This window comes from Phocoena sinus, chromosome X (genome assembly GCF_008692025.1).
Source record: "Phocoena sinus isolate mPhoSin1 chromosome X, mPhoSin1.pri, whole genome shotgun sequence".
In the NCBI taxonomy this organism is placed as follows: domain Eukaryota; kingdom Metazoa; phylum Chordata; class Mammalia; order Artiodactyla; family Phocoenidae; genus Phocoena; species Phocoena sinus.
This window is the reverse complement of record NC_045784.1, coordinates 27,003,589-27,029,986: the sequence shown is the minus strand read 5'-3', so window position 1 is coordinate 27,029,986 and position 26,398 is coordinate 27,003,589. Positions and strand designations below refer to the sequence as shown.

Here is a 26,398-nt window from a genome sequence, read left to right as displayed (position 1 = left end):
GAATTTGAGGTTGTCCACTCTTACTTCCCAGATGTCTACTTTCTATGAGTAGCATTATGCTAATTAAGATAGGCAACAGGGGCCTGAATTCCCCCATAGCAACAACACAGGGTGTGTGGCCTCTGTTTCTAGAGCTCTGTCTCTCCCTGTTTTCTTTACTTTCTCTCTTCCCTTTTTAAGTTTCCTGTCTGGCCTCTGGGGGCACTTGACATTTTAACATGGGCACAAGGCATAAAGGCACCAGAAGGAAGCAAAAGAAAGGAGAAAAAACTCAGTACAGACCCTCTTCCTTTTGTAACACCTTATCATTACCATTTTTCCTATTAAAAGATAATAATAGTTAACATTTATTGAGCAGTTGCTCTGTGACACCCCTGTCCTAAGCAATTTGTATGTATTATTTCTTTTAATCCTGACAACTCTAAGAGTTGGGGATTGTTACTGTCCTTATTTTCTAGACGAGGGAATGATGCAAACAAACCGAACGAGACAAAGGCCACACAACTAATTATTGTGTGTCAAATCCAGGCAGAGAGCCCAAGATCTTAACCACTACATTCTTTTTCCCCTTAGTTTTCCTCTTTTTTTCTTTTTGGGTACGTGGGCCTCTCACTGTTGTGGCCTTTCCCGCTGCGGAGCACAGGCTCCGGACACACAGGCCCAGCGGCCACGGCCCACGGGCCCAGCCGCTCTGCGGCATGCGGGATCGTCCAAGACCGGGGCACGAAGCCGTGTCCCCCGCATCGGCAGGCAGACTCTCAACCTCTGCGCCACCAGGGAAGCCCAGTTTTCCTCTGTTTTAAAAACATATTTTCTTTTCCTTCAGGATTCTTACAAGTTGTGATTTGCTTTCAGTTTGTTATCTATACAGTTGCAATTCTTACTAAACCTTTTAAAAAAAGTCAAACAATACAGATGTCTATACAGTAAAAGTGAAGTCCCCTTCCCCACACCTCACTAGGAAAGCACCATTAATTGTTCAGTGTAGACCTTTCTTATGAATCTCAATAGCATTCTCTACTGACATCACAATGGCCATAGTAGGAGAAAACCAGTATCATGGAGTTTCTAATAGCATGACTATAATATGCAGGAACTATGTCCAGAATTGCTTTCAGAGTTCTGATTATTTTTGTTAAACTTTCTTCACTTTACCTCAACCTTTATGGAGAATTTAGAAGTAGAAAAGTGACTCCAGAGGCAGCTCCTAGGAGATAAAATGGCCCATGAGCCCTCCTTCAGACCAAACTCTGTGGGAAGCTGAACACTCCAGTGACCAATCACCATACACGTGATGAAAAATTATTATCCAATCCACCAGGAGTTCCATCATTCATAAAGTGGCATCCTAAAATGGCCATTCCCAAACCACCAGAACAATCTCTTTAGCAGCTAAAGGTAAATTCTTAGAATGCAATTCATTCATTCATTCATTCTACACATATATATTCAGCACCTACCACGTGCTACACACTCCTAGGTACTTAGGATTAAGAAATAGACAAATCAGAATAAAACTCCCTGCCTTCATGGAGCATACATTCCAGAGGAGGGTAAGAGAAAAAGACAACAAAGCAAAGTCATTTAATAAAATACATAATGTGTCAGAAGGCGGTAAGTATTATGGAGGAAAAATATCAGAGTAAAGAGGGTTGGATAGGCATCAGATTTTAATCATGTTGCTTATTTCTCATTTAAGATATTTTCCTCTATGGTCTCAGCTGTTTTAAATATTTTGGCTTTTTATTGTGAGATGGAATTTACATAAAGTAGATAAAACGTAAATATGCAATTAAATAAATGATGTGTTATTATAAGGTGAACCCCCATGTACCCACCACTCCACTCATGAGATACAATGGCTGTCATCCTACATGCTTCCCACGTTACTGTCTGCTCTACACTGAATGTTTGTGTCCCCCCAAAATTCATATTGTTGAAGCCTAATCCCCAAGGTGATGGTGGTTGGGGTTGAGTCTTTGGAGATGATTAGGTCATGAGGGTGAAGCCCTCATGAATGCCATTACTGGCCTTGTAAGAGAGACCCCAAAGAGCTCCCTTGTCCCTTCTACTTTGTGAGGACAGAGTGAGAAGATGGCTATGTACTGGGAGGCAGGCCCTCTCCTGACACTGAATCTGCTGGTGCCTTGCTCTTGGACTTCCCAGTCTCCAGAACTGTGAAAAATAAATATCTGTTGTTTAAGCCACTAGTCGACGGTATTTTTGTTTTTTGTTTTTTATCAAACCTGAATGGACTAAGACATGGCCCAACCACAATACCCTCCACAGACTTCCAGAGGTAACCACTATTCTGACTTGCACTCCCTTGCATTTTTAATACTTTTACTACCCACATATGCTTCCCTAAAAAAGAGAGTATAGCCTTTGGGATTTCCTCTTTGGTGAGGTGCTTGCTTGCTCCATTCCTCTAGCCATTTTTCTAAATTGGGCTGTCTCCCATTTTCTCATTGACTTAAAGAAGTTCTTTTCGATTCTGGATACAAGTTCTTGGTCATATATGACGCAAATATCTGTCCCCTCCCTGACTAGCGTTTTCACTTCTTACGGTGTCTGTGACAGGCGTGGAAGGGGCTCTGCTCACCTGAGAGGAGTGCAGTTAGCAGCTGTTGGCTCCTTTGGGTTCCTTCTCAGTTTCTGAACTGGGCTCATGCTTTTTCGGGTGGCTGCCCAATGCGGGGCTCCTTTAACAGTCAATCTGCCCTCCAGAACTCCCTGTTGGGCTGGAAGAGGTTTTCCACTTTTTCTTTCTGTGCTCGATGCTGGACAATTTGTCCTGATCTGTCTTCCAGTTTACTCATTCTCTCTTCTGAGGTGTCCAATCCTCAATACATTCACGGCATTCTTAATTTTGGTTATGAATCTTTCTTTCCTAGAATTTCAGACGGATTCTGTTTCAAATCTGCTTTGCAGATGTTTTCAAGTTTGTCATTGATTTCTTTAAACCTGTTTGATAATATCTGAAACGATAAAAATCTCTTTCTGATGTTATTTTAGCAGGTTCTTTTTCATGATGTCTTGTCTTCTAGTGGCACCGTGGACTCCATGCTGCTTGATGCCTTAGGAAAATTATTTCTGGTGGCCTCCAAAGGCCTAGGATGGAGAGGCTCTGTGGTTCGATTAGGTCAGACACCTTGCAGCACTTCCTGTTCAGACTGCGTCAACTAAGTTCAGGCCTTGAGGGACCCAGCTCATTGAAGCTATGAGTTCTGGGGGTACAAATCTGCATGTGCCAACTTCTCAGGGACTCTCTTTCTTCTTCTCTAGTTGTGCTCAGAGCCAAGGCGGCCTCCTCTGTAGGCTCCTGCGATAGGGAATAAGGGTTAGGGTGAGGGTTAGTCCTTATCCTGGAGGTGCAATCTTCCCGGGTCCTTCCATAATGCTGCAGAATCACCTGTAAGACTCCCTTTATTTTGAAGTGTCCTGGTCCTGGACATCTGGATCCGAAGTGTAAAGCCAATTCATCTTTGGTGCTCTGATAGCTTATACCTTGGATTACAGGCTAACATCCCCAAATTAAACATTAACCTGAGAGCTCGCTATTGTTTTCTTAGCTCTTCAATACTTTTAAGGCATTATTTCAACATTTTCAGTGAGAAGTTTAATCCAAATAACCTAGTGTGATAGATAAATATGGCCACAAACTGTCTGCAGCTCTTTCTATCAAGAGATGGAAACTATTTTCCCTTCCCTTGAATTCAGGCTGTCCTTATGATTCTCTCTGACCAACAGAAAGCAGTGGAAGTGACATTGTAGGACTTCCAAGCCAAGGCCTCAAGAGGCCCTACAACTTCCACTCCTGTCCTCGTGGAACCCAGCCACCACGAGAAGAATTAAGAGCAACTTAGGTGCTCTGGCTGACAGTCTTAGCTAACTGTCAGATGTGTGACTAGGGTCAACTGGGGCCAGCCAGCTCCCAGCCAACTTGTCATCTGATTGCAGGCCCATGAATGATCCAAGCAAGATCAACAGAACCGCCCCGAATGAGCCCAGGCCAAACCGATGGTCCACAGAATTGTGATCAATAAAATTGTCGTTGTTTTAAACCACAAAGTTTTGGGGCAGTCTCCTATGCAGCAATAGATAACTGACACACCCAGCTCACAAGTTATTAAAAATTACAACTACCCTAAACTGAAATTTTGATGCTAACAACGTCACTAACTTAATTTTATTTATTATTTTGAGATGATATTTACGCAAAATTTGTTAATCATCTAAGTATATTCTACTTTAGTAACCAAATATTTGATGGCAGAATTGGATTCTAATCTTTTTCCTTTTGATTCCAGAAAATCTTTAAGCATACATGATTAGAATAGCCAAGTTCATTTGGATATACTAAAGCCAACTGATCAATAAAACATGAAAAGAAGAAGTCTACCTTCCTTTCTCCAATCCCTTCCCCAAGTGCACTAAAATTAGCTCCACTGAAAGCAATTTTAAAAACAAAACTCACTGGACCTAGAGATTATCATACTAAGCAAAGTCAGTCAGAAAGAGAGAGACAAATACCATATGATATCACTTATATGTGGAATCTAAAATACGACACAAACGAACCTATCTATGAAACAGAAACAGACTCACGGACATAGAGAACAGACTTGTGGTTGCCAAGGGAGAGGTGGGGGAGGGAAGGATTGGGAGTTTGGGATTAGCAGATGCAAACTAATATATATAGGATGGATAAACAACAAGGTCCTACTCTATAGCACAGGGAACTATATTCAGTATCCTGTAACAGACCATAATGGAAAAGAATATGAAAAAGAATATATATATATATATATATATATATATACACACACACACACACACATATATATAACTGAATCACTTTGCTGTACAGCAGAAATTAACACATTGTAAATCAACTATACTTCAATAAAATAAAATAAAGAAACAAAACTCATTCTTTAACCTAGAAACCTGACTGTAGAGAAGGCAATAATATAATTCTAAGGCCATTCACTTCGTTTCAAGTTAACATCCTACTCACGTGTTTTGGATAAAAGCCTTTTTAATGTCTTTCTACAGCAAAGCTCCGAAAAGAATTTCGGGAGCAAAAGAATCTTTCACTACATCTTCCTGCTTACGTATTTTTAGCATCTATACATCTACAACTAAATTTCTTACTCATAGTACAATGCAAAGCAGAATAGCATTACTTCTTTTAGATAAACATTAATTTGGATTACTCAATTCCAAAGTTGTTTATGATTCTTTTCAGAGTGGTGTATTCAACAAAATTTCTTTGAAAATATATTTTATTTTATAGAAAAAGAATTCCATTTAAAATACAGTTTACCCAAAAGATACCTAAGGAATAAATTGTTCAAATTGTTGATTCAGCAACTGTTTTATGATGAAAGGAACTTAATCCTATTTGTAGCTTACTAACATTGATATGAGTGATCGTTTTTTTCAAAGTATACCCTCTACCTCATACAACTGTATGTGGAAAATGTTTACAAATTATTACGTAAATTAGATTATTCACCATTTTCCAGATTAGCTATGTTTTGTTATATATATATATATATATATTTTTTAATTAATTTGTTTTTGTCTGTGTCGGGTCTTTGTTGCTGCGCGTGGGCTTTCTCTAGCTGCGGTGAGCCAGGGCTACTCTTCATTGCGATGCGCAGGCTTCTCATTGCGGTGGCTTCTCTTGTTGCAGAGCACGGGCTGTAGAGCGCAGGCTCAGTAGTTGTGGCTCACGGGCTTAGCTGCTCTGCGGCATGTGGGATCTTCCCAGACCAGGGCTCGAACCCATGTCTCCTGCATTGGCAGGTGGATTCTTACCCACTGGGCCACCAGGGAAGTCCCGTGTTTTGTTATATTTGGATGCTCAAGTGCTTATAGTGGATATATGATCAACGTGCTGAAGGACTGTAGCAATAAAGAATATTTTCTTTTTTTTTTTTTTTTTTTTTTTTTTTTTTTTGCGGTATGCGGGCCTCTCACAGTTGTGGCCTCTCCCGTTGCGGAGCACTGGCTCCGGACACGCAGGCTCAGCGGCCATGGCTCACGGGCCCAGCCGCTCCACGGCATGTGGGATCTTCCCAGACCGGGGCATGAACCCGTGTCCCCCGCATCGGCAGGCGGACTCTCAACCACAGCGCCACCAGGGAAGCCCAAGAATATTTTCTTAATAACTGTAAAACTCAATATGTAAGAAGCTAATGACAATGATAATAGAGTTTTAAGAAACCTGCTTGGTATTGAGACACTAATGATGGTATCAACATAAGGTACAATTAACACAATTTTGCCTTGATTTGGTCATTATTTGTGGATTGTTATAAAGAGATTATTTCTTTATAATTTTCTAGAACTGCATAGGTGAAGCAGAAACAATAAAATAAGGAAGAATGAAAAATAATCTGGTTGGTATCAGGGAAAATAATGGATGCACACTATTGCCTTGGAATTGGCTGATTCTACTATGTCATCCCAAGAGTCAACTACGAAGAGAGGTATTCTAAAAAGGCTTTTTTAAGAAAATAGGCTAACTATGAAGATCTTTATGACTGAATAAATTTAGGACAGTATATAATGTGTAATTAGCAGAGATATTTCAGTCTTTAAATCGTTAAATGTTAAATTATAGATGATGAAAAAAATTATCTACAAATCTGAGTTTTTTCATGAGCTGAAAATTCTAAGAAAAATCAGAGAGGCAGGAAAGTATAAATGGATTGATGGCTTCACTTAAGCCTTTGGTTTTTATGATCCTAGCATGAAGGCATCCTGGACATCTCCTATGATCACTACGATGCTTTCATGTAATTATGATTACCCAAAACAAGTACCCCAGCCACTTCTGCAGTATACGCTGACGGAAAGGAAGGCTACATGAGAAGACAAAAAGCCTGAGTGTTGAAAACAGCGCCACCTAGGAGGTGAATTTGTTTATAACAAGCCAGCTTTTCAAAAGGTAATCAATCAGTCACTAGATTCTATTCCACATGACCTCTAGGAAGCCGATAAAAAAATTTAGACTACAAGTGATGGACTTTGGAAACATAGGGGAATCTTGTATGGTACACATTGTGATTGGATATCTGAGACTTTTCATCAGAAATGGCTCAGCATCCATCCGTGTTATAATCACTTAATATTGGCATTACAGTGTCCAAAGTGTAACTCAATGAAAAACAAAACCACAACATTACGTTTGAAATCCTGTCTACTATAACCAGATTAAAGAAACCCATGTTAACACTTGTACCGTCACCAGTTCTTCTACTAGTGGTGGGACACAAATCCTTGGCTTGAACTACACAGTTGTTTGGCTCAAGCCAAGAATCTGGGAATGGGGATTTCCTTGCCTTAGTCCTGAAAGGCAACATTCTTTCTGGGAGGCCCATGCAATTACCAGTGAGTGCAGTTCAATTAGCCAAACACACTGATCAAAGTTAATTAGAAAAACAGTAATAAGCAGCGACAGGCTTCAGAGCATACTAAGCCCTGTGTGTTAGAGGCTTGGTCCCGGGCAGGCCTGGCACACATGGGTGCCTCTTTCTGAGAAGGAGGGAAGGGGCACCTGGTGGCTCTCGTGAACACATTTACACACTAGAGACATGGCAAAAATTCCCCACCAATAATTCGTATTATCTATAACCCACAGAAGTCTATAACCCATTGTGTGTGTGTGTGTGTGTGTGTGTGTGTGTGTGTGTGTGTGTGTGTGTGTTGGGAGAGGTGAATGTGTATCCCTGCAGGATACACATATACACACATATTTAACAAAGAGAATGAGAGAATTACCCCACTCTGCAGGATGGATATGTAAACATAACGCTGAAAAGTCAAGGAAAAATCTAAACAATTTAGTTTTATTCGTTAGTCATGGCTCTTCCTTTACAAGTCTATTAGACAAAGCAACTAACTAGCAGTCACATCTCCCCGACTGAGTAAACAGAAGTGAAATATCCAGCCGTAATGGGGAAAAAGAAATGTAGCACAGGTGAACAGATCCCACCAACCCATCCTCTCTGCTTTTCTGAGCACCCCGTCCCTCAGGGCGCCACCTTCCTGGTTCTTACTGTGTATGGTTTACTTCTCCAGACAGACACCAGGGTCCTTGAAGGCAGGTTAAGCCTTCTTCTCTTGGGCACCCTTGAGCTACTGGCATGGGGCTGGGCACCTGGTAGTGGCTTATTGGTTGATTGATGTCATGGGGCAGGAGGGATGGGCCTGAAGGGAGGGCGACTGATTCCAGCTGAGGAACGAGGGAGGCAGGCGCAGGCCGAGGGCAGTGAATGCCGGGAAGGTGGGGGCAGGAGGGTCAGTAGCTCCAAAGGAGTCTGCCCCCCCACTGCCGCCCTAGTGGCTCTGACCTAGGAGCTTGGGCTAAAAAGAATAGTTTACAGAAGTAATCCCTTAGAGGGATAAACTCTTAGAGGAAAACATAGGAAGAACACTCTTTGACATAAATCACAGCAAGATCTTTTTTGCCCCACCTCCTAGAGTAATGGAAATAAAAACAAAAATAAAAAATGGGACCTAATGAAACTTAAAAGCTTTTGCAAAGCAAAGGAAACCATAAACAAGACGAAAAGACAATGCTCAGAATGGGAGAAAATATTTGCAAACGAAGCAACTGACAAAGGATTAATCTCCAAAATATATAAACAGCTCATGCAGCTCAATATTAAAAAAACAAACAACCCAATCCAAAAATGGGCAGAAGACCTAAATAGACATTTCTCCAAAGAAGACATACAGATAGCCAAGAAGCACATGAAAAGCAGCTCTACATCACTAATTATTAGAGAAATGCAAATCAGAACTACATTGAGGTATCACCTCACACCAGTTAGAATGGGCACCATCAGAAAATGTACAAACAACAAATGCTGGAGAGGGTGTGGAGAAAAGGGAACCCCCTCGCACTGTTGGTGGGAATGTAAACTGATACAGCCACTATGGGGAACGGTATGGAGGTTCCTTAAAAAACAAAATATAGAACTACCATATGACCCAGCGATCCCACTACTGGGCATATACCCAGAGAAAACCATAATTCAAAAAGACACATGCACACCAATGTTCACTGCAGCACTATTTACAATAGCCAGGTCATGGAAGCTACCTAAATGCCCATCGACAGATGAATGGATAAAGAAGATGTGGTACATATATACAATGGAATATTACTCAGCCATAAAAAGGAACGAAACTGGGTCATTTGTCGAGACGTGGATGGAGCTAGAGACTGTCATACAGAGTTAAGTCAGAAAGAGAAAAACAAATATCGTATATTAACGCATATATGTGGAACCTAGAAAAATGGTACAGATGAACCGGTTTGCAGGGTAGAAATAGAGACAAAGAGGTAGAGAACAAACGTATGGACACCAAGGGGGGAAAGTGGCGGGGTGGTGGTGGTGGTGTGATGAATTGGGCGATTGGGATTGACATGTATACACTGATGCGTATAAAATGGATGACTAATAAGAACCTGCTGTATACAAAAATAAAATAAAATTCAAAAATTAAAAAAAAAATAGTTTACAGAAGTAATTGCTTTGAGAGTGATTAAATAAATTACCATAACTCCTGAGACGAAATATGACATCCATTAAGAGTTCTTTGAAATTATGGGGATAGGGCTTCCCTGGTGGTGCAGTGGTCGAGAGTCCCCCTGCCGATGCAGGGGACACGGGTTCGTGCCCCGGTCAGGGAGGATCCCACGTGCAGTGGAGCAGCTGGGCCCGTGAGCCATGGCCGCTGAGGCTGCGCGTCCGGAGCCTGTGCTCCGCAGTGGGAGAGGCCACAGCAGTGAGAGGCCTGCGTACCGCAAAAAACAAACAAACAAACAAAAAACGAAAATTACGGGGATAACTGTTCAGTTTCAGAGTCCAATTTTCCCTTCCACAGAAGGTGCTAATCATTTTGATTGCCACCCTACCATTTTATTTTACCCATGTCTTTGTGGTCTTGTAAACACATGCTTGGAAGGAAACAAATTTCAACCAATTTTATTATTTAGTGCTTTCTTTCAACTGTAATGAACTAGAACCTGGAATAGAATAAAACAGGTCTTGTGCCTGATTTGAAATCCAATATAATGGCAATGGTCTTTTCCCCTTGATATTAAACTTAAATCTAGAATTGAGACTTTTCGGCCCAGAAATTTTCTAGTCTTAATATGTAATTATAAATGCGGTGGGCTGTCAGCAGCGCAATTATCTATTAAAATTTGTGGAAGTTTCTATATTGGAAAGAAGACAAGTATTGAGTCACGGAATTCATAACAAATGAATGGCTAAGCAAGGATATAATTTCTAATACACCTTATTTACTCTGAATATTGATGCTTCACATGAGGTGCTTGAAATAATTGTGCCAGAAGATCAATAAGATTTCAGCCCTTTTAATTGGGAAGGGTGCCAGGATAAACAAAATTACACTAATGGACAGTGAGTGGTGGACTTAGATACATAAAATTAGGAGGACGATACACCTTACATTTTTACTATGAAATATTTCAAGCATACAGAAAATTAGAGAATATAGTAAATACATCCGTACCCCACCACTCAGTCAAATCTTAAGATTTTGCTATATTTGCTTTAGCTTTTAACTTTTTAAGAAACACAACTTTTCAGGTTCCAGTGAAGTCTCTTGCCCCGATTCCATGCTCTGCCTTCCAGAAGTAACCACCATCCTAAACTTGGTATCTATCATCCCTATGCAAGTTTCATACTTCTAGTTCAACTGTATGTGTCCGTACACATGATACGTTGTATTGTTGTGCAGGTTAAACTTTTTATGTAAAGTTTATGAACATTCAAGATCTATGAAAATACCACCTTAAAGTTTGGGGAAAAAATAAATGATTTTCTACTATTCTTTGTAACCTCTTATCTTCTAATTTTTCTAAGAGCAGTATTACTCTGATTTCCAAACAAACAATTTGATCAAAAGAACTAAATGGACAGGAATGCTCATTTTACAAAGCGCTCCCTGGGCTGTTGAGAAACCAGTGATGTAGAGTGTGAACTTGTAAACATTCACTGCCATTTGAATTAGATTTACAATTATTTGAAGAGGTAGATGACAAACAGACCTATCGTTTCCTCCTATAAACAGCAGTAAAGAAAAAGATGTGGTGGTAAATTAATGAAAGGTTGAAGGTTTAAAATGAGTTTGAGGAGAAAGATGATAAACAGATGAGGCTAAACTTTCAAGAAAATTAGGAAACAGCATAGTTTCGTAACTAGAAGTCAAGTTACTGGTAATTAATAGTGATATGATTTGCTTAATACGTTCAGAAGACTGCCTCCTCATTTACCAAGTCTTTGGGGAAAACGAGTTAGCTGCACCCTTTTTATCACTATATTCTATTGGACAGACCATGAAAACGCCTGGGAAACTGAATGGGAGGCCAGATCTTCTACTTCATCATAATCTTTTATGTATCAGTGACTAAAGCATTTTTCTTATTTCCAGTATTAGATACTTAAAAAATAGTTAATGAAAGTGAAATAAAAAGGAGATAAATTTATTAACCTCCATTTTTCAAGGAGCAAATAAAATTTATTTCCTTCAGAGGGCTCATTTCAGGGCCTACCAGTTCACATGCCATCAGGGACTGGTCATGTGTATTTATTTTACGTAAATGCAAATTAAAGTTACATTTTTATTGAAATATAATTCATATACCATAAATGCGCTCCTTTAAAGTGTATCATTCAGTTTTTAGTATAGTCACAAAGTTGTGCAATCATCACCCCAAAAGAAACCCTGTCCATTAGCAATCACGTCCCCTTTCCCCTCCCCCCAGACTCTGGCAGCCACTAATCCACTTTCTGTCTCTATGGAGTTGTCTATTCTGGACATTTCATACAACTGGAACCATACAATATGTGGCTTTTTGTACATGACTTTTTTCACTTTGTGCAGTTTTCAAGGTTCATTTATGTTGTAGCATGTATCTGGTACTTTATTCATTTTTATACCTGAATAATATTCCATCGTATGGATATACCAACTTTCACTTATCCATTCATCAGCTGATAGACATGTGGGTTATTTCCTTTTTGGCTGTTATGAATAATGCTATCATGAACATTCATGTACAATGGCCTCTGAATTTAAGTTCAAAAATTTTAAATTAGTTTTGCAAACAGTTAATATATTAACATGGTTCAATATTACACATACTAGCAATTAACACGGTTCAAATATATAACTTTTATGTTTTTCCCTACTCCTGTGTCCCACATGCCTGATCACTGCGTTCTGTTCCAGTACTATTTAACAGCTTCTTTTTTTCCCCCCACATCTTTATTGGAGTATAAATGCTTTACAATGGTGTGTTGCTTTCTGCTTTACAACAAAGTGAATCAGTTATACATATACATATGTTCCCATATCTCTTCCCGCTTGCGTCTCCCTCCCTCCCACGCTCCCTATCCCACCCCTCTAGGTGGTCACAAAGCACCGAGCTGATCTCCCTGTGCTATGCAGCAGCTTCCCAATTTCCTTATGTGTCCTTCTGGCACAGGCAAACATCCTAGATTTTCCCTTTTCTTTTTTTTTTAAATGGAAAGGTAGCACACTTACGCACTCCTCTGCACCTTGCTTTTTCACTTATCTTGGATGTTTCCATGTTTCTAGACAGCATCCTCATGCTTTTCTAAAGCTACATGTTCTATATTGTGTGGCTGTAGCACAGTTAATTTAACCAGTCGTCTCCTTTTTTTTTTTTTTTTTTTTTTTTTTGCCATACGCGGGCCTTTTCACTGCTGTGGCCTCTCCCGTTGCGGAGCACAGGTTCCGGACGCGCAGGCTCAGCGGCCGTGGCTCACGGGCCCAGCCGCTCCATGGCATGTGGGATCTTCCCAGACCAGGGCACGAACCTGTGTCCCCTGCATTAGCAGGCGGACTCCCAACCGCTGCGCCACCAGGGAAGCCCCCAGTCGTCTCCTTTTGATGAATGTTTTGGAGATGATTTAAGTGATCTGATATTTATGAAATCCACTTGTAAACTAGTCATATCATAATAAGCAATCAATGAGATAAATAATATCAGGTTTAATAATGGGGAATAAAAGAAGCTACTTAATTTTAATACTACACAGGAAAACTGAAAAATATTGTTATCCTCAACTATTATGCTGTCAGGTAGAAATAGTTACCTGAAATAGGATGAAAACTGGTAAACAGAGATATTGGTCTAGTTGAGCAACTTGTTTTTTTTTTTTTTTTTTTTTTTTTAAAAATATTTATTGGGGTATAATTGCTTTACAATGGTGTGTTAGTTTCTGCTTTACAACAAAGTGAATCAGCTATACATATACATATGTTCCCATATGTCTTCCCTCTTGCGTCTCCCTCCCTCCCACTCTCCCCATCCCACCCTTCCAGGCTGTCACAAAGCACCGAGCTAATATCCCTGTGCCTTGCGGCTGCTTCCCCCCAGCTATCTACCTTACTACGTTTGTTAGTGTGTATATGTCCATGACTCTCTCTCGCCCTGTCAAAACTCACCCTTCCCCCTCCCCATATCCTTAAGTCCGTTCTCCAGTAGGTCTGCCTCTTTATTCCTATCTTACCCCTAGGTTCTTCATGACATTTTTTTCCCTTAAATTCCATATATATGTGTTAGCATACGGTATTTGTCTTTTTCTTTCTGACTTACTTCACTCTGTATGACAGATTCTAGGTCTATCCATCTCATTACAAATAGCTCAATTTCATTTCTTTTTAAGGCTGAGTAATATTCCATTGTGTATATGTGCCACATCTTCTTTATCCATTCATCCGATGATGGGCGCTTAGGTTGTTTCCATGTCCTGGCTATTGTAAATAGAGCTGCAATGAACATTTTGGTACATGACTCTCTTTGAATTTTGGTTTTCTCAGGGTATATGCCAAGTAGTGGGATTGCTGGGTCATATGGTAATTCTATTTGTAGTTTTTTAAGGAACCTCCATACTGTTCTCCACAGTGGCTGAACCAATTCACATTCCCACCAGCAGTGCAAGAGTGTCCCCTTTTCTCCACACCCTCTCCAGCATTTATTGTTTCTTGATTTTTTGATGATGGCCATTCTGACTGGTGTGAGATGATATCTCATTGTAGTTTTGATTTGCATTTCTCTAATGATTAATGATGTTGAGCATTCTTTCATGTGTTTGTTGGCATTCTGTATATCTTCTTTGGAGAAATGTCTATTTAGGTCTTCTGCCCATTTTTGGATGGGGTTGTTTGTTTTTTTGTTATTGAGCTGCATGAGCTGCTTGTAAATTTTGGAGATTAATCCTTTGTCAGTTGCTTCATTTGCAAATGTTTTCTCCCATTCTGAGGGTTGTCTTTTGGTCTTGGTTATGGTTTCCTTTGCTGTGCAAAAGCTTTGAAGTTTCATTAGGTCCCATTTGTTTATTTTTGTTTTTATTTCCATTACTCTAGGAGGTGGGTCAGAAAGGATCTGAGCAACTTGTTTTTAAACTATCTTCTGCTTCTCAGAATATTTATCTTTGTAAGTCCCCCAATTTAATAGGTCATTTTCACTAAATCTGATGACAGGGAAACGTTTGGAAACACTTGCGAGAGTTTTTTGTCTATGATACTTAACACAATTTATACTTTATCATAAGACCAGAACTAAGATATGTACCTATAAAATATAGACCAAGTAGCAACCAAGTTGGTTTTAAAAAAGCCACTCAGTTTTCCAATAATTGCCTGTTATGTGACCTTACAAATTGTTAGGTTGCTAGAACGGATCAAGTAAACTTCATTACTTAAATATTATTAGGTAAAACAAGTTATTACAAAGTTCTAGTTAAAAAATAATTTTTGGAACACTTGTAACATTGTTGGTGGGAACGTAAAATGGTACAGCCACTGTGGAAAACAGTATGAGGATTCCTCAAAAAAATTAAAAATAGAACTACCATATGACCCCGCAATCCCACTTTTGAGTATATATCCAAAAGCTTTGAAATCAGGATCTTGAAGAGATATCTACACTCCCATGTTCACTGCAGCATTATTCACAATAGCCAAGATATAGAAACGACCCAAATGTCCATTGACAGATGAATGGTTAAAGAAAATGTGGGGGAAAAAAAAAAGAAAATGTGGTATATGCATGCAGTGGAATCTTGATCAGCCTTAAAACAAGAAGGAAATTCTACTATTTGTGACAACATCGATGGACATGGAAGATACTATGCTAAGTGAAATCAACCAGACACAGAAAGAAATACTGCATGATCTTACTTCACATGTGGAATCTTAAAAAGTCAAACTCATAGAAACAGAAAACAGATTGTTGCCTAGCAGGGTCTGGGGTGAGGGGGAAATGGGGAGTTGTTCAGTGGATATGAAGTTAATTACACAAGAAGAATAAGTTCTAGAGATCTGTTGTACAACATAGTGCCTACAGTTAACAATATGGTATTGTGCACTTAAAAATTTAAGAGGGTAGGGCTTCCCTGGTGGCACAGTGGTTAAGAATCCGCCTGCCAATGCAGGAGACATGGGTTTGAGCCCTGGCCCAGGAAGATCCCACATGCTGCGGAGCAACTAAGCCCGTGCGCCACAACTACTGAGTCTGAGCTCTAGAGCCCAAGAGACACAACTACTGAGCCTGTGTGCCGCAACTACTGAAGCCCACGCGCCTAGAGCCCGTGCTCCACAGCAAGAGAAGCCACCGCAATGAGAAGCCCGCGCACCGCAACGAAGAGTAGCCCCCACTCACCACAACTAGAGAAAGCCCGCACACAGCAACAAAGACCCAATGCAGCCAAAAATAAATAAATAAATATTTTAAAATGTAAGAGGGTAGATCTCATGTTAAGCATTCTTAACACACAAACACAACAAGCAAAGGGACATAAGAAAAATTTTGGAGGTGACAGATATGTTTATAACCTTGATTGTGGTAATGGGATAATGGGTGTATGCATATGTCTGAAGTCATCAAAGTATATACATTAAATATGTACAGTTTTCTGTATATCAATTATAACTCATTAAAGCTATAAAAATATTAATTTTTGAACTTCTATTTACGATTAGGTAGACACTGTGAGGTGAATACTACTGACTAGACTGCCAATACTGTTACAGTTTCTGTGCTATGACATATTTTGATTGGTGGTCCCTCCTAAATAGCTATCATTCTTCATTCCCACATGATACAAAATACCCATAAGCCAAAGAACTGACCTTTAGGCATTTCGAAAGAAACACACTAAAAAATTCTAAGATATTATTACAGAAGCAAAAATGCATTACTTATGTTACCGATTACCTGGAGAACAAAAAAAAGGTTGAGGTGTTGGCTATTGTGTTCAGAGAACAGTGGTGTACTTCATTCCACCAAATCACCCAGGTAGAGAGAAACTGAAGCAGAGAGTGGAACCAGTAGGTCACGGTTAGCCGTGACCACAAGACCCTATTGATAAAGGCTGCCGACCTCAGCAGGGTATTTTCTGGATGCTGAGATGGGACACTGTAGTCTTTTCTAACAGAACGAGTAAGGTGCTCATCATTCCAGAAACTACTTCTTCGGCTGTCGGTTAATTCTTCAGAGTGTGCCTGATCAAGTGCTAACAGCTGAGCTTCACGTGTCCTGCAATTTCTTTCTCAATTTAACTTTGATCTAAGTTCTAGTCTGCAAATGAGAAATGCAAGTAAGAATGAGGGTTGATTTATTTTAAGTAAATTTATCATTAAATATCAATGTGTATAATTTCAAACATTTATAAATATTGCAATCTATAGAAAATTAATGTAATCTTAAAATTATTTGAACAATGATTTTCACAACTATTTACATTAACTCAACCTACCTTTGTAGAAACGTAATTGTGTTTAAAAGTATCCTTGCCACAAAGTAATAATTTCATAGTACCTTTCTACAATATTTACGTCACTAAAGTGGCAGCTGCGTCAATAAAATCCAGCAGACTCACTGATTTAGAAACAGCGTAATCAGAACTGCAAATGAAAGCTACATTAATTCCAAACAAAACAAAACCTTTTATATTAATATATAAATATTTTCCCATTTTCATCACTGATTGAAGAAAATAATTAGAAGGCAGTATCTTCTTGCTGGTAGTAAAACAAATTAATTTTAAGATATTTTAAAATTGACATTAAGAAGCTAGATTAGGTTACGTTTTTACAACACATAACATTAAATTTTTTGAGAAATTCTTGGTTGTCGGTGGGGGGCAGAAAGAAATTCTTGGTTTTACTAGAAGCCATTTCTATCAATAAAACCTTTTTTTTTCAGTTGTAATATGACAATAAGCAGAGATAGCTATCTGTTATCTCAAATAGAAATTTTAATTGCTTATCAGCAATTGATAACATACTTGGAGAGAAAGAGATTCTTGGCTTTTTTTTCTACTTAAGTGTTTTAACCTTTTTTGACATCCCCTCAAAACATACTAAATATGTGTAAAATTACGTCAAAGGAAAAATAACTTTATATGAACTAGTGCTTGTATTTGAAAACAATATTTGCTGTAGTATTCCACAGTTTTTTCTCTTTTCTTTTTTAGCATATAAAAGTATGGTATAAGAAATTATAGTCACAATAAAGTACATTTTCTTTTATTGACATAGAACATATACTTAAATTTTAAATGTTGGCTCTTTAAGAAAAAGTTTCTCCTGGTAAATAATATGCATAACCATTGCCCAAAAATGTATACAGCTGTTTTCTCCAAAATATTTATACACATAGAGGTCCACTTAAGACCAGCCCCATTATAACCTACCGAATACAGTGTGCTCTTAATTTATAAATGGGCTACCCTCAGTATATAAAATATAAAGGCATGTATGTTACACATACAAAGTAAGAAATATAAAAAGGAGAGACAAAAAGAAAAAAAAGAAAGTGTTCTTCCCTATAAGATCCAGACAGAAATTCAGTGTAATTAGTGAGAACACATACTCTTTTTATAAATGGGCTACCCTCGGTATATAAAATATATAGGCATGTATGTTAGACATACAAAGTAAAAAAATATATAAAAAGGAGAGATGAAAGAAAAAAAAAAGGAAAGTGTCCTTCCCTATAAGATCCAGAGAGCAATTCAGTGTAATTAGTGAGACCACGTTAAATACAATATATGAAGAATTTTCAGTTTTGGCAACTACTTTTCAGCGAAATACCTAAGCAATGAGGGTACTAAATTTCCATTTTAAGAATTTAGTAGAGGCTTCCATTTAAACATTCAGTGAAGATGCTGTGGTCTCCCTAATATGCAGAAAAGAGGACTTTGGGGAGGGGGGTCTGTTAAAAAGAAGCAAACAAAAGGTCACAAATTTTTAGCCCATTAGTAACAGCCCCTTAATCAAGCATGTGTCGTTCAGGAATCAAATCCTGGCCCATCAGAGTTTGAATATATGTGATAAAAGATTCCAATGGACAGGATCTGAATTATTCCTAGATCTTAGAGGGAATGAGGCAGGAAATGATGGCAAAGGAGCGGGTCAGCCCCAAAGGTGGCTGGTCCAATCTTAACTACCGATGTTAAAAAACACACCAAATGTTTCTATAGCATTCTTTCTGCTGCATTTACTTTATTTCAAGCCACAGGTCTACTTGGAGGGTCATGCAGCTAGTGGCTTATAAATAAAATCAGAGTCTATGAGTAGTGTCATCACATTAAGAGACAGAATCACTGGATTCTCTCGGTAGGTAAAGAGCTCGCATCTTTGGAATCCACGAGTTGGTAGTATTTATGGCATACCTAAAATGGGGGACAAAAATCATATATGTCAATGATAAAATACATGCAATTCAGGAGTTAAAACAATGAGGACAATTCAATAATTTATTGAGCTAGAAATTCCATATGATTCTTAAATATTGCTTCACAGGTAAAAATGCAACAAATACAACTGATCCAATTCCGAAATTAGTAAATAAACACTATTGCTAACTGTTTACCAAGGCAAGCCATCCCAATTCTTCTCAAATCTCAGCATATGTTACCAAGAGAGATCCTGAAGATGGCAATCATATCTATTTTGGAAGCCTAGGAATTTGGACACTTACTGTATCCTTTAGCTTAGACATATGCTACATATCCTAATTTTCATAGACCAAGCCTTTTCATTCTGTACTGGTATCAAAGGGGAAACAGAAGGTGAAAAAAAAAAATCAATGAAAACATTCAGCTGCAATGTTATTTTCTTTCCTTTTCCAGACCATCATTATGCAGCCAAAAAAACTCACGGTAAAGGAAAAAAATAGAGCTTTTCCTCAAACAGCATTTTTTAAAAAAATTAATTTAAACTACAGTTCTTCTGGGGAATATTTGGACTGTTCCACCAAACATTCCCAAGAAGCAGAAAGAAAATAAGCATCTGCTAATTCTGTATAGATTTATGTATACAGAAGCCCTTTGTAAGGTATAGAGCACTAATACCAACATAAGGTATGATTATTATGGAAGTAGAAGATTTGAACAAATTTATCAGGAACGTGAAGAATACAGAAAAAGGCAATCTAATTTTAAATTCTCATGCAAGTAACCCAAGTTTTATCATTAATTAAAAGATAATTTAATGTTCTGCTAATGTAAATAATTTTCATCCCATTTCTGCTGATGTAAACAACTTTTCATTCCATATTTATATATAGCACTTTGGTGATGATGTCAAGCTGATTAACGCTTGTCAGATTTCTATAAACAGATATTCTCCCATATTAATAAAAAATTTTATATTTTACACCCAGGTAATCTTCTAATTAATTAAGAAAAATAATTTAACTCTTTCCTTAATTACAAAGATTGTTAAAATGTTTCACTTTCTTGGCAACATATGAAATACGTCATTTCCATTTAGGCCATTAATTTGAAGAAAAACTGAGAGCTATCATCAGCAACATCTTCCAAAAATGATTATTATATTTAAATTAATACAGGTTATGCAATGTGTTTTATAAAATACGGAGCAATTTTACTCTTATAAGAATATTCAGAAGTTAATATGCAAAATAATAATTCAGTTTGAATTTCGACCCCAATTTATTTCAATAATAACTTTTTAAAAAACTTCATTTCACCAAATGTATTCTTTTAACTAAAATAAAAGTGATGATAAATTTTCCCTAGCTGTAGAGTTTTACAGAAACTCTGCTAACATACTCTGGCTGAAATTCTTACCAGAATTGAAATATTAAGACTTGTGTAGCAGATTTTCATTAAGTATGAAAAACAACTTATGTACATTTGAAAGCCAATTTAATTGATTTCAAATACTATAAATTTCATCTATCACTCTGAATGTCCTTTCATTTAAACATTGACAGTAGTACTTTCACTTGTGCTTATTGTTGCAGCTGACAGCAGAATGTAGCCCCCTCAGAGAAAATCATCATCTACTAAAAAGAGAATAAAAGCAGAGTCACAGTCCTTAATTCTGACTGCCCCCAAAGATCAATTGGTCTAACTAATTAGACCTTTAATAGATTTTCCAGGTTCCTAAGAATAGGAAGAAGGAAAAACACCAAAAACTTTCTGCTGAGTCATACACAAATACATTAATGCTAACTAATACAATTGTCTAATGTAAAGAGGAACTGACCTGAGAGGTACCTTGCTCCGATTAACATTACCATGCTACTCACTATAAAAAAGCCCAAGGGTAGACTACAGAAGATACTAGGGTCACCTGTGGTCATCCAAGTAGGAGGGAATTCCAGTCAAGCAAACCGAAAGAGAGACACATAATTACAATATTGGTGTTAAGAATCACACGATAGCAAAAAAAGTTATAAAAATAGCATATTCATAAAAGCTAGCAAAGAGTTCTTACTTCAAATCAAAACCAGAATCAATATTCAAGGCTTATGACAGTCAACAAACAATACAGATAGCATGCCACAAGTAGCCAAGAACATAGGACATACAGACCAACATAAACCTTCCACTGGCAAAGCCAAAGCTGATGGAGAACTTTTTGGGAGGCTGTTGATTTTAGCTTTCTTGATTCTTCCCCAAAAGATACTAAATGAGCAATCCAATTCCCCTCAAATTCAAATTATAGATCCTTTGGCTATCAGAGAAGAGTTATATTCGTCTATTAAAAATGAATTTCAAACCCTACTGGTTTCATTTTCTTTTTTAAATAGACTTGGTGTATAAGGAAATGCACCTGAATATTCATGTTAGTATAATTAAAAAACCAAACTGTATTAATCTACATTTTAAAATATTGCCTGAGAACACGATTGTTTTGATATTTTCCAACCTGAATTCTCTTGGAAACCCTTCCTTTAAAGAATAGATAGATAGATACTTTTCTTGAATATAAAAATTATATATCTAGAATATTTAACACTCTTTGAAAAAATATTTTGGTGGGTTTGGAGTACAGAGCCAAGAAGTCATCATTTATGATAAGCTCTCTCCAAAAAATATCAAACCCCCAATCACTTCTACAACATTTTAAACATATTGAATGTATGTTAAAAATTCTTTACACTCCATTCAAATATAGTTACAAACAAGAAAATAAATATTAATGCTTCAAAACTGGCAAAACGCTTTGGAAATTAAGCTAACATAATATTCTTCCCATAAATTAAACCTATTTAAAGAGGATAAGAGACCAGGTAGCAATTCCAATATCCTTTCAAGATCATCAAAATAAGATTCTGTCTGTACTGCTATTATCAGATAGCTTATTGATAAATCATACCGTTATATAGCTTATATTGCTTAAGGAATACAATCAGCATTTCACTAATTGAATATTATTAGCCTGTTTATTACACAGTTTAGAGACTCTCAAAATATTATACATGAGTGCTTTTCATAAATCTACTCAAAAAGTTTTTCAAACTTTGCCTTAAATCCACTGCAGCCTAACTGAAACAAAAACAAAGTTTGAAAAATCGAAAGCTCTCAAAAAATCAAATTACTTTATCATCAATGCTGATGGCAGAAACAATAGAATCATGTAATTTTCTTTTATCAACTTTTTCCTGGCATTTTAAATTCACTGACAGGTAAGGTAAGCAAACAGAGAGAAAAGGATCAATTGGTCTTGTAAGAACTTTGCAATTAAAATTAAGTCTTCAACTGCAAGTAAGGAGAAGAACGTGTGGCATTGACGTGGAGGCAGCTAGGGCAGTGGAGTGCGGGAACACAGGTAGGATTGTGCCATCTTATTTTATTTGGCCATGCCGCGTGGCATATGGGATCTTAGTTCCCCGACCAGGGATTGAAACCGGGCCCCTTGCATTGGAAGTACGTAGTCTTAACCACTGGACCATCAGGGAAGTCCCTGTGCCGTTAAAAAAAAATCTAACTTGTCAAAGAAAACATATAACTCATTTTCATTAGCCATTAATTAAGGGCAACCAGAAAATAAATCGAGTGCATGTCTGTTATATCTTTCAAAGCAACTAGCACTGTGCTACAAAAATACCTATGATTGAGAAGTTTAGCTATAAAGGGTCTCAAAACTGCAAACAGTCTTAGCAAGAAAGGCTTTGCCACTATCTTAGAAAGAAAGGTGAGTCTCAGAACAAAAGATTTAAAGAAAACGGATATTAAGCTTAAAGCTTATTTAGGAGAATAAACAAAAGCTTCAAGTAGGAACACCCAGGACTGAAAATACAGATCACAGTAATCTGTGGTACTAGATGATCCCAGAAGCTTCTCCTAAAAGCCAGATACATTAAAAGTGGTTCTATACTCCCTTTGGGGTTGGAAGGCAGGCCATATTTCATTTATATTCTCTTCTCCATTAAACTATACGCTTCAATATATTATTGGCCATTGTTTCATTCACTATGTTTGAAATCTTGCATTTAGCAAAGAATTAAAATATTATGTCATATTAAAGGCATGTTTAAGGCTGTTTCTACATTAAAGGCAGCTCAGGGCTGTTTATAATTAAATAGTTTACTTGAGGCAATACCTTCCCACCTAAGAGGTTGAAAAAAAAATAGTCCTCTATTTTCTGCCAAGAGCATTTGCCAATATGACATTTTTAATTTACTATGTTTGGTACTTTTCTTCCTCTGATTCAAATGAGTTCTCATAACATACACTCACTAAGGGCTTGGAAGCAGTCTAGGAAGTAGTGAAATATATTCTGAAATTAATACAGCTTTCGGTTGGTTCAGGTCATGAAGACAGCCCCCCAGAAAGGCAAAGTCAGACACTAAGAAGAAGAAGAAAAAAAAAAAGTCTAGTTGATTTTTTTTTTCATTAAGAAGAAACTAGAAATAATTTTACTTCTAGAAAACTAAGTTATCAATTGAAGTACCAGGAATAAACTAATAAGGAAAGATATGGCAGGACAGAGTTAAGTATGTATACCAACATGATAATTTACATTTTATGTTTAGAACTTTAAAGTGTTTTCAAAACATTAGAAACTATAACTTACAATAACGCTTTTCTTCAGAGCAGCCTTGCTACGTATAAATGGCCAGATACTTAAAGAAGCGATTTAACATACTAGGGCAAAGTGGCAATAATAATAAAAACATTTTTACCACTTTCTGAAGACTGAGTTGTAACCCAACCCATTGACTTCATCACAGCTTTCTTCCACGTAGAATAACGAATTTCACTTTCTAGACATAGAAGGTAGGAAAACCACACATAAGAAAGGCAGTTTACTGAGATGTTCTAAGTACCACACTTATGTTCACTCAGCGTTCTTTTTTTTTTTTTTGCTGCGCCGTGCAGCATGTGGGATCCGACCAGGGATCGAACCTGTGCCCCCTGCGTTTGAAGCATGGAGTCTTAACCACTGGACTGCCAGGGAAGTCCCTCATTCAGCATTCTTGACAAATTGTTACACATATTAAACTGATGTTTGTTACACTGTATTAAGCTGACATGGAGTTTTACCAGGACTCAGACTCCGGAGAGTACCATTGCTAGTGACTACCGGTGACTGGGAGAGAAGCTTGCTTGGAAGTTGGAGGGAAATTCAGCCTGGTCTGCACGATGAAGGGAGATGGGGAAACAGGCTACCTGCTAAGACCAGGCCATTCACAAGCAAGTGGTGATGAATTAGAAAGGGGAATCCTACTTGACCTATTTTCTCTTTTTGGGAGGGTGGAGGAGCTTGGGATATCATACAAAATCCACTTTGACGTTATTTTATACATAGGTTTTTAAAAAGGTTTAAAACCAAATTCAGTATTTAAAACCTTATTTACATACACAGCTTTTAAAAAAGGTTTAAAACCAAATTCAGTATTTAAAACCTTATTTTCATACACAAATTTAATACAGGTATTGGTCAGAGCTTGTGGCTTAGCTTTGTTTATTACGACAGTAAGTCAAATATTTAATGCTCATTTATTTAAATTGTTGCTGCTTTTGTCAGGCTAGCCCTGCTGTGTTTAAAAGTTATCAGAATATCGCTTACCCCACATAATCCTGTCCTAAAACTGGCCACTGGCACCAAAGATGATCCGATGCAGACATGAGGAGTCGGTGGCCGATATATCTCCCTTGTCACTGTCAGGAAAGGCTACACTAACAAGCTAGAACTGATAGTGTGGCAGTGTTATCCTCCTACATGAAAGGACTGTAAACACTAGAAGTGAATGGTAAAAAAGTGATTATAGAAGTTTGTTTTTTTTTTAATAGGGAACCATTCCTCTCATTCACATTCATTCAGTGTATCCAAATATGCTTAGTAGCCAAACCTGAAACAGTAGCATTTGCTATCTTATTTACTTTCTCAACTTATGAATAAACAGAAAAGCAAACTCTCTCTCACTTTTCACAGTATACCAATCTTCAATCTTTACAAGTACCCTCACCAAAAAGGAACTACTGTATAGCACAGGGAACTAGGCTCAATATTTTATAATAACCTGTAAGGGAAAAGAATCTGAAAAAAAATAGATATATATGTATGTATAACTGAATCACTTTGCTGTACATCTGAAACTAACACAACATTGTAAATCAACTATACTTCAATTTAAAAAAAACAAGTACCCTCAGCGTTGATCTGAGGTTCAAACCGCTCCATTGTGACAGCTGACAAGTCCTCAGGTTCCAGACTCCAAACGCCAACCCCTTCCGCAGCCCCTGCTGCCATGGCAGCTCCCAGAGCAGTTGTTTCGGGCATTGAGGGCTTCACTGAGGGGAGAGAGCTACGTCAGTATCTTTGCAGTTACATATGCCTAAAAAAGCCAGTTCTTCCGAAGAAACATTAGTCTTGGAGTTTAAAGGAATGAAGGCTTACTAACCTACTGGGATATACAGAATGTCTGCTTGTAGCTGCATCAGAATTTTGTTGTTGGTCATTCCTCCGTCTACCTGCAAATGGCTAAGAGGAATTCCACAGTCGCGGTTCATGGCGTCCAAAATCTTAAATAAACCAATGCAATGAACATAATTAAAGTACTCCATAGTAACATCTCTGAAAATAGCCATCTTCTACTCAAAAATACTCAAAAGCTCCCCAAAGCCTGTAGAATAAAAATTTAGATTTCTTAGGCTGGTCTTCTAGGCCCTCCTTGATCTGGTTACAACCAACCTTTTCTCTCACCACACCTCTGCACTCACCCCTATATCCAGTCAAGCCAAACAATTCTATTTTGCACCCTGATTTCCTGCCATGGTGCCTATGTTTGTGCAACTATCCCCTTTGCCTAATATGCACCACTCAGCATCCCCTCAACTGTAAAATGCCCAGCACCTGGCAGCTAACAGGAACTTAGAAAGTAATGACAGCTGGGAAAAGAACCAAAACTTGCAGTTATTACATTAATGTTTAGGCAGGCTTAATTTTTGATTAAATATTTAGTAAGCTTATAAGTTGTAATAAATTTCTGGCATTAATATATAATTTGTTTAGGAATAATAAAGGTGGATTAAGTACAAGAAAAGGGCTCATATTTATTACCTCTCGAGTTTGGAAACAAACAGCTTCTAATGCAGCGAAAGCAATATGGCATTTATTGGTGAACTGAGTGAGCCCACAGATGATCCTAAAAATACAAAGATTTTTATGATTAGAGTGGAATAAATGAGTCATCAACTGGAAATGTCCTAAATATGGAAAGACTGAATTTGGTAGGTAGAAATGTACGGTGGGGGGTGGGGAATGGACATTAAAAAAAACAAAACTGGACATAAACATTAAGTAGCTTGGAAAGTCCTTATAGTCTACAATGCTGCATCCACATACGAAAAAGTTCAAGATCTATCCGGATAGATGACAATAACATAAAACCAAATCAATATTCATCTAGATGATGTCCCTTTGAGACATAACTTGCAGGTACCTTGAAGATAAAAGATAATAACACTAACATGAATATGAATATGGCAGGGGCTTATCTGTCAGATGATTTATAACTTCTTGGAGGTTTTTTTTTGGCCATGCCACG

General features: G+C 37.8%; 1 protein-coding gene across 9 annotated transcripts in view; it reads right to left on the bottom strand.

Moving 5' to 3' along the window:
* Positions 1–17,597: 17,597 nt before the first annotated feature.
* The window catches only part of GK (glycerol kinase), a 77,399-nt gene continuing 68,598 nt past the window's right edge, over positions 17,598–26,398 (bottom strand). For 6 of the 9 annotated variants that reach the window (XM_032619781.1, XM_032619782.1, XM_032619783.1 and 3 more), the window contains 6 exons: positions 25,912–25,996; positions 25,253–25,373; positions 24,999–25,142; positions 23,531–23,611; positions 20,605–20,691; positions 17,598–18,761 (listed from right to left, as the gene is read on the bottom strand). In XM_032619781.1, coding sequence (XP_032475672.1) covers positions 18,751–18,761; positions 20,605–20,691; positions 23,531–23,611; positions 24,999–25,142; positions 25,253–25,373; positions 25,912–25,996 — 529 coding nt within the window. In that variant the 3' untranslated portion in view covers positions 17,598–18,750. The remainder of the gene's footprint in view (positions 18,762–20,604; positions 20,692–23,530; positions 23,612–24,998; positions 25,143–25,252; positions 25,374–25,911; positions 25,997–26,398) is intronic. The other 3 variants (XM_032619785.1, XM_032619788.1, XM_032619790.1) reach the window with 1 other exon arrangement.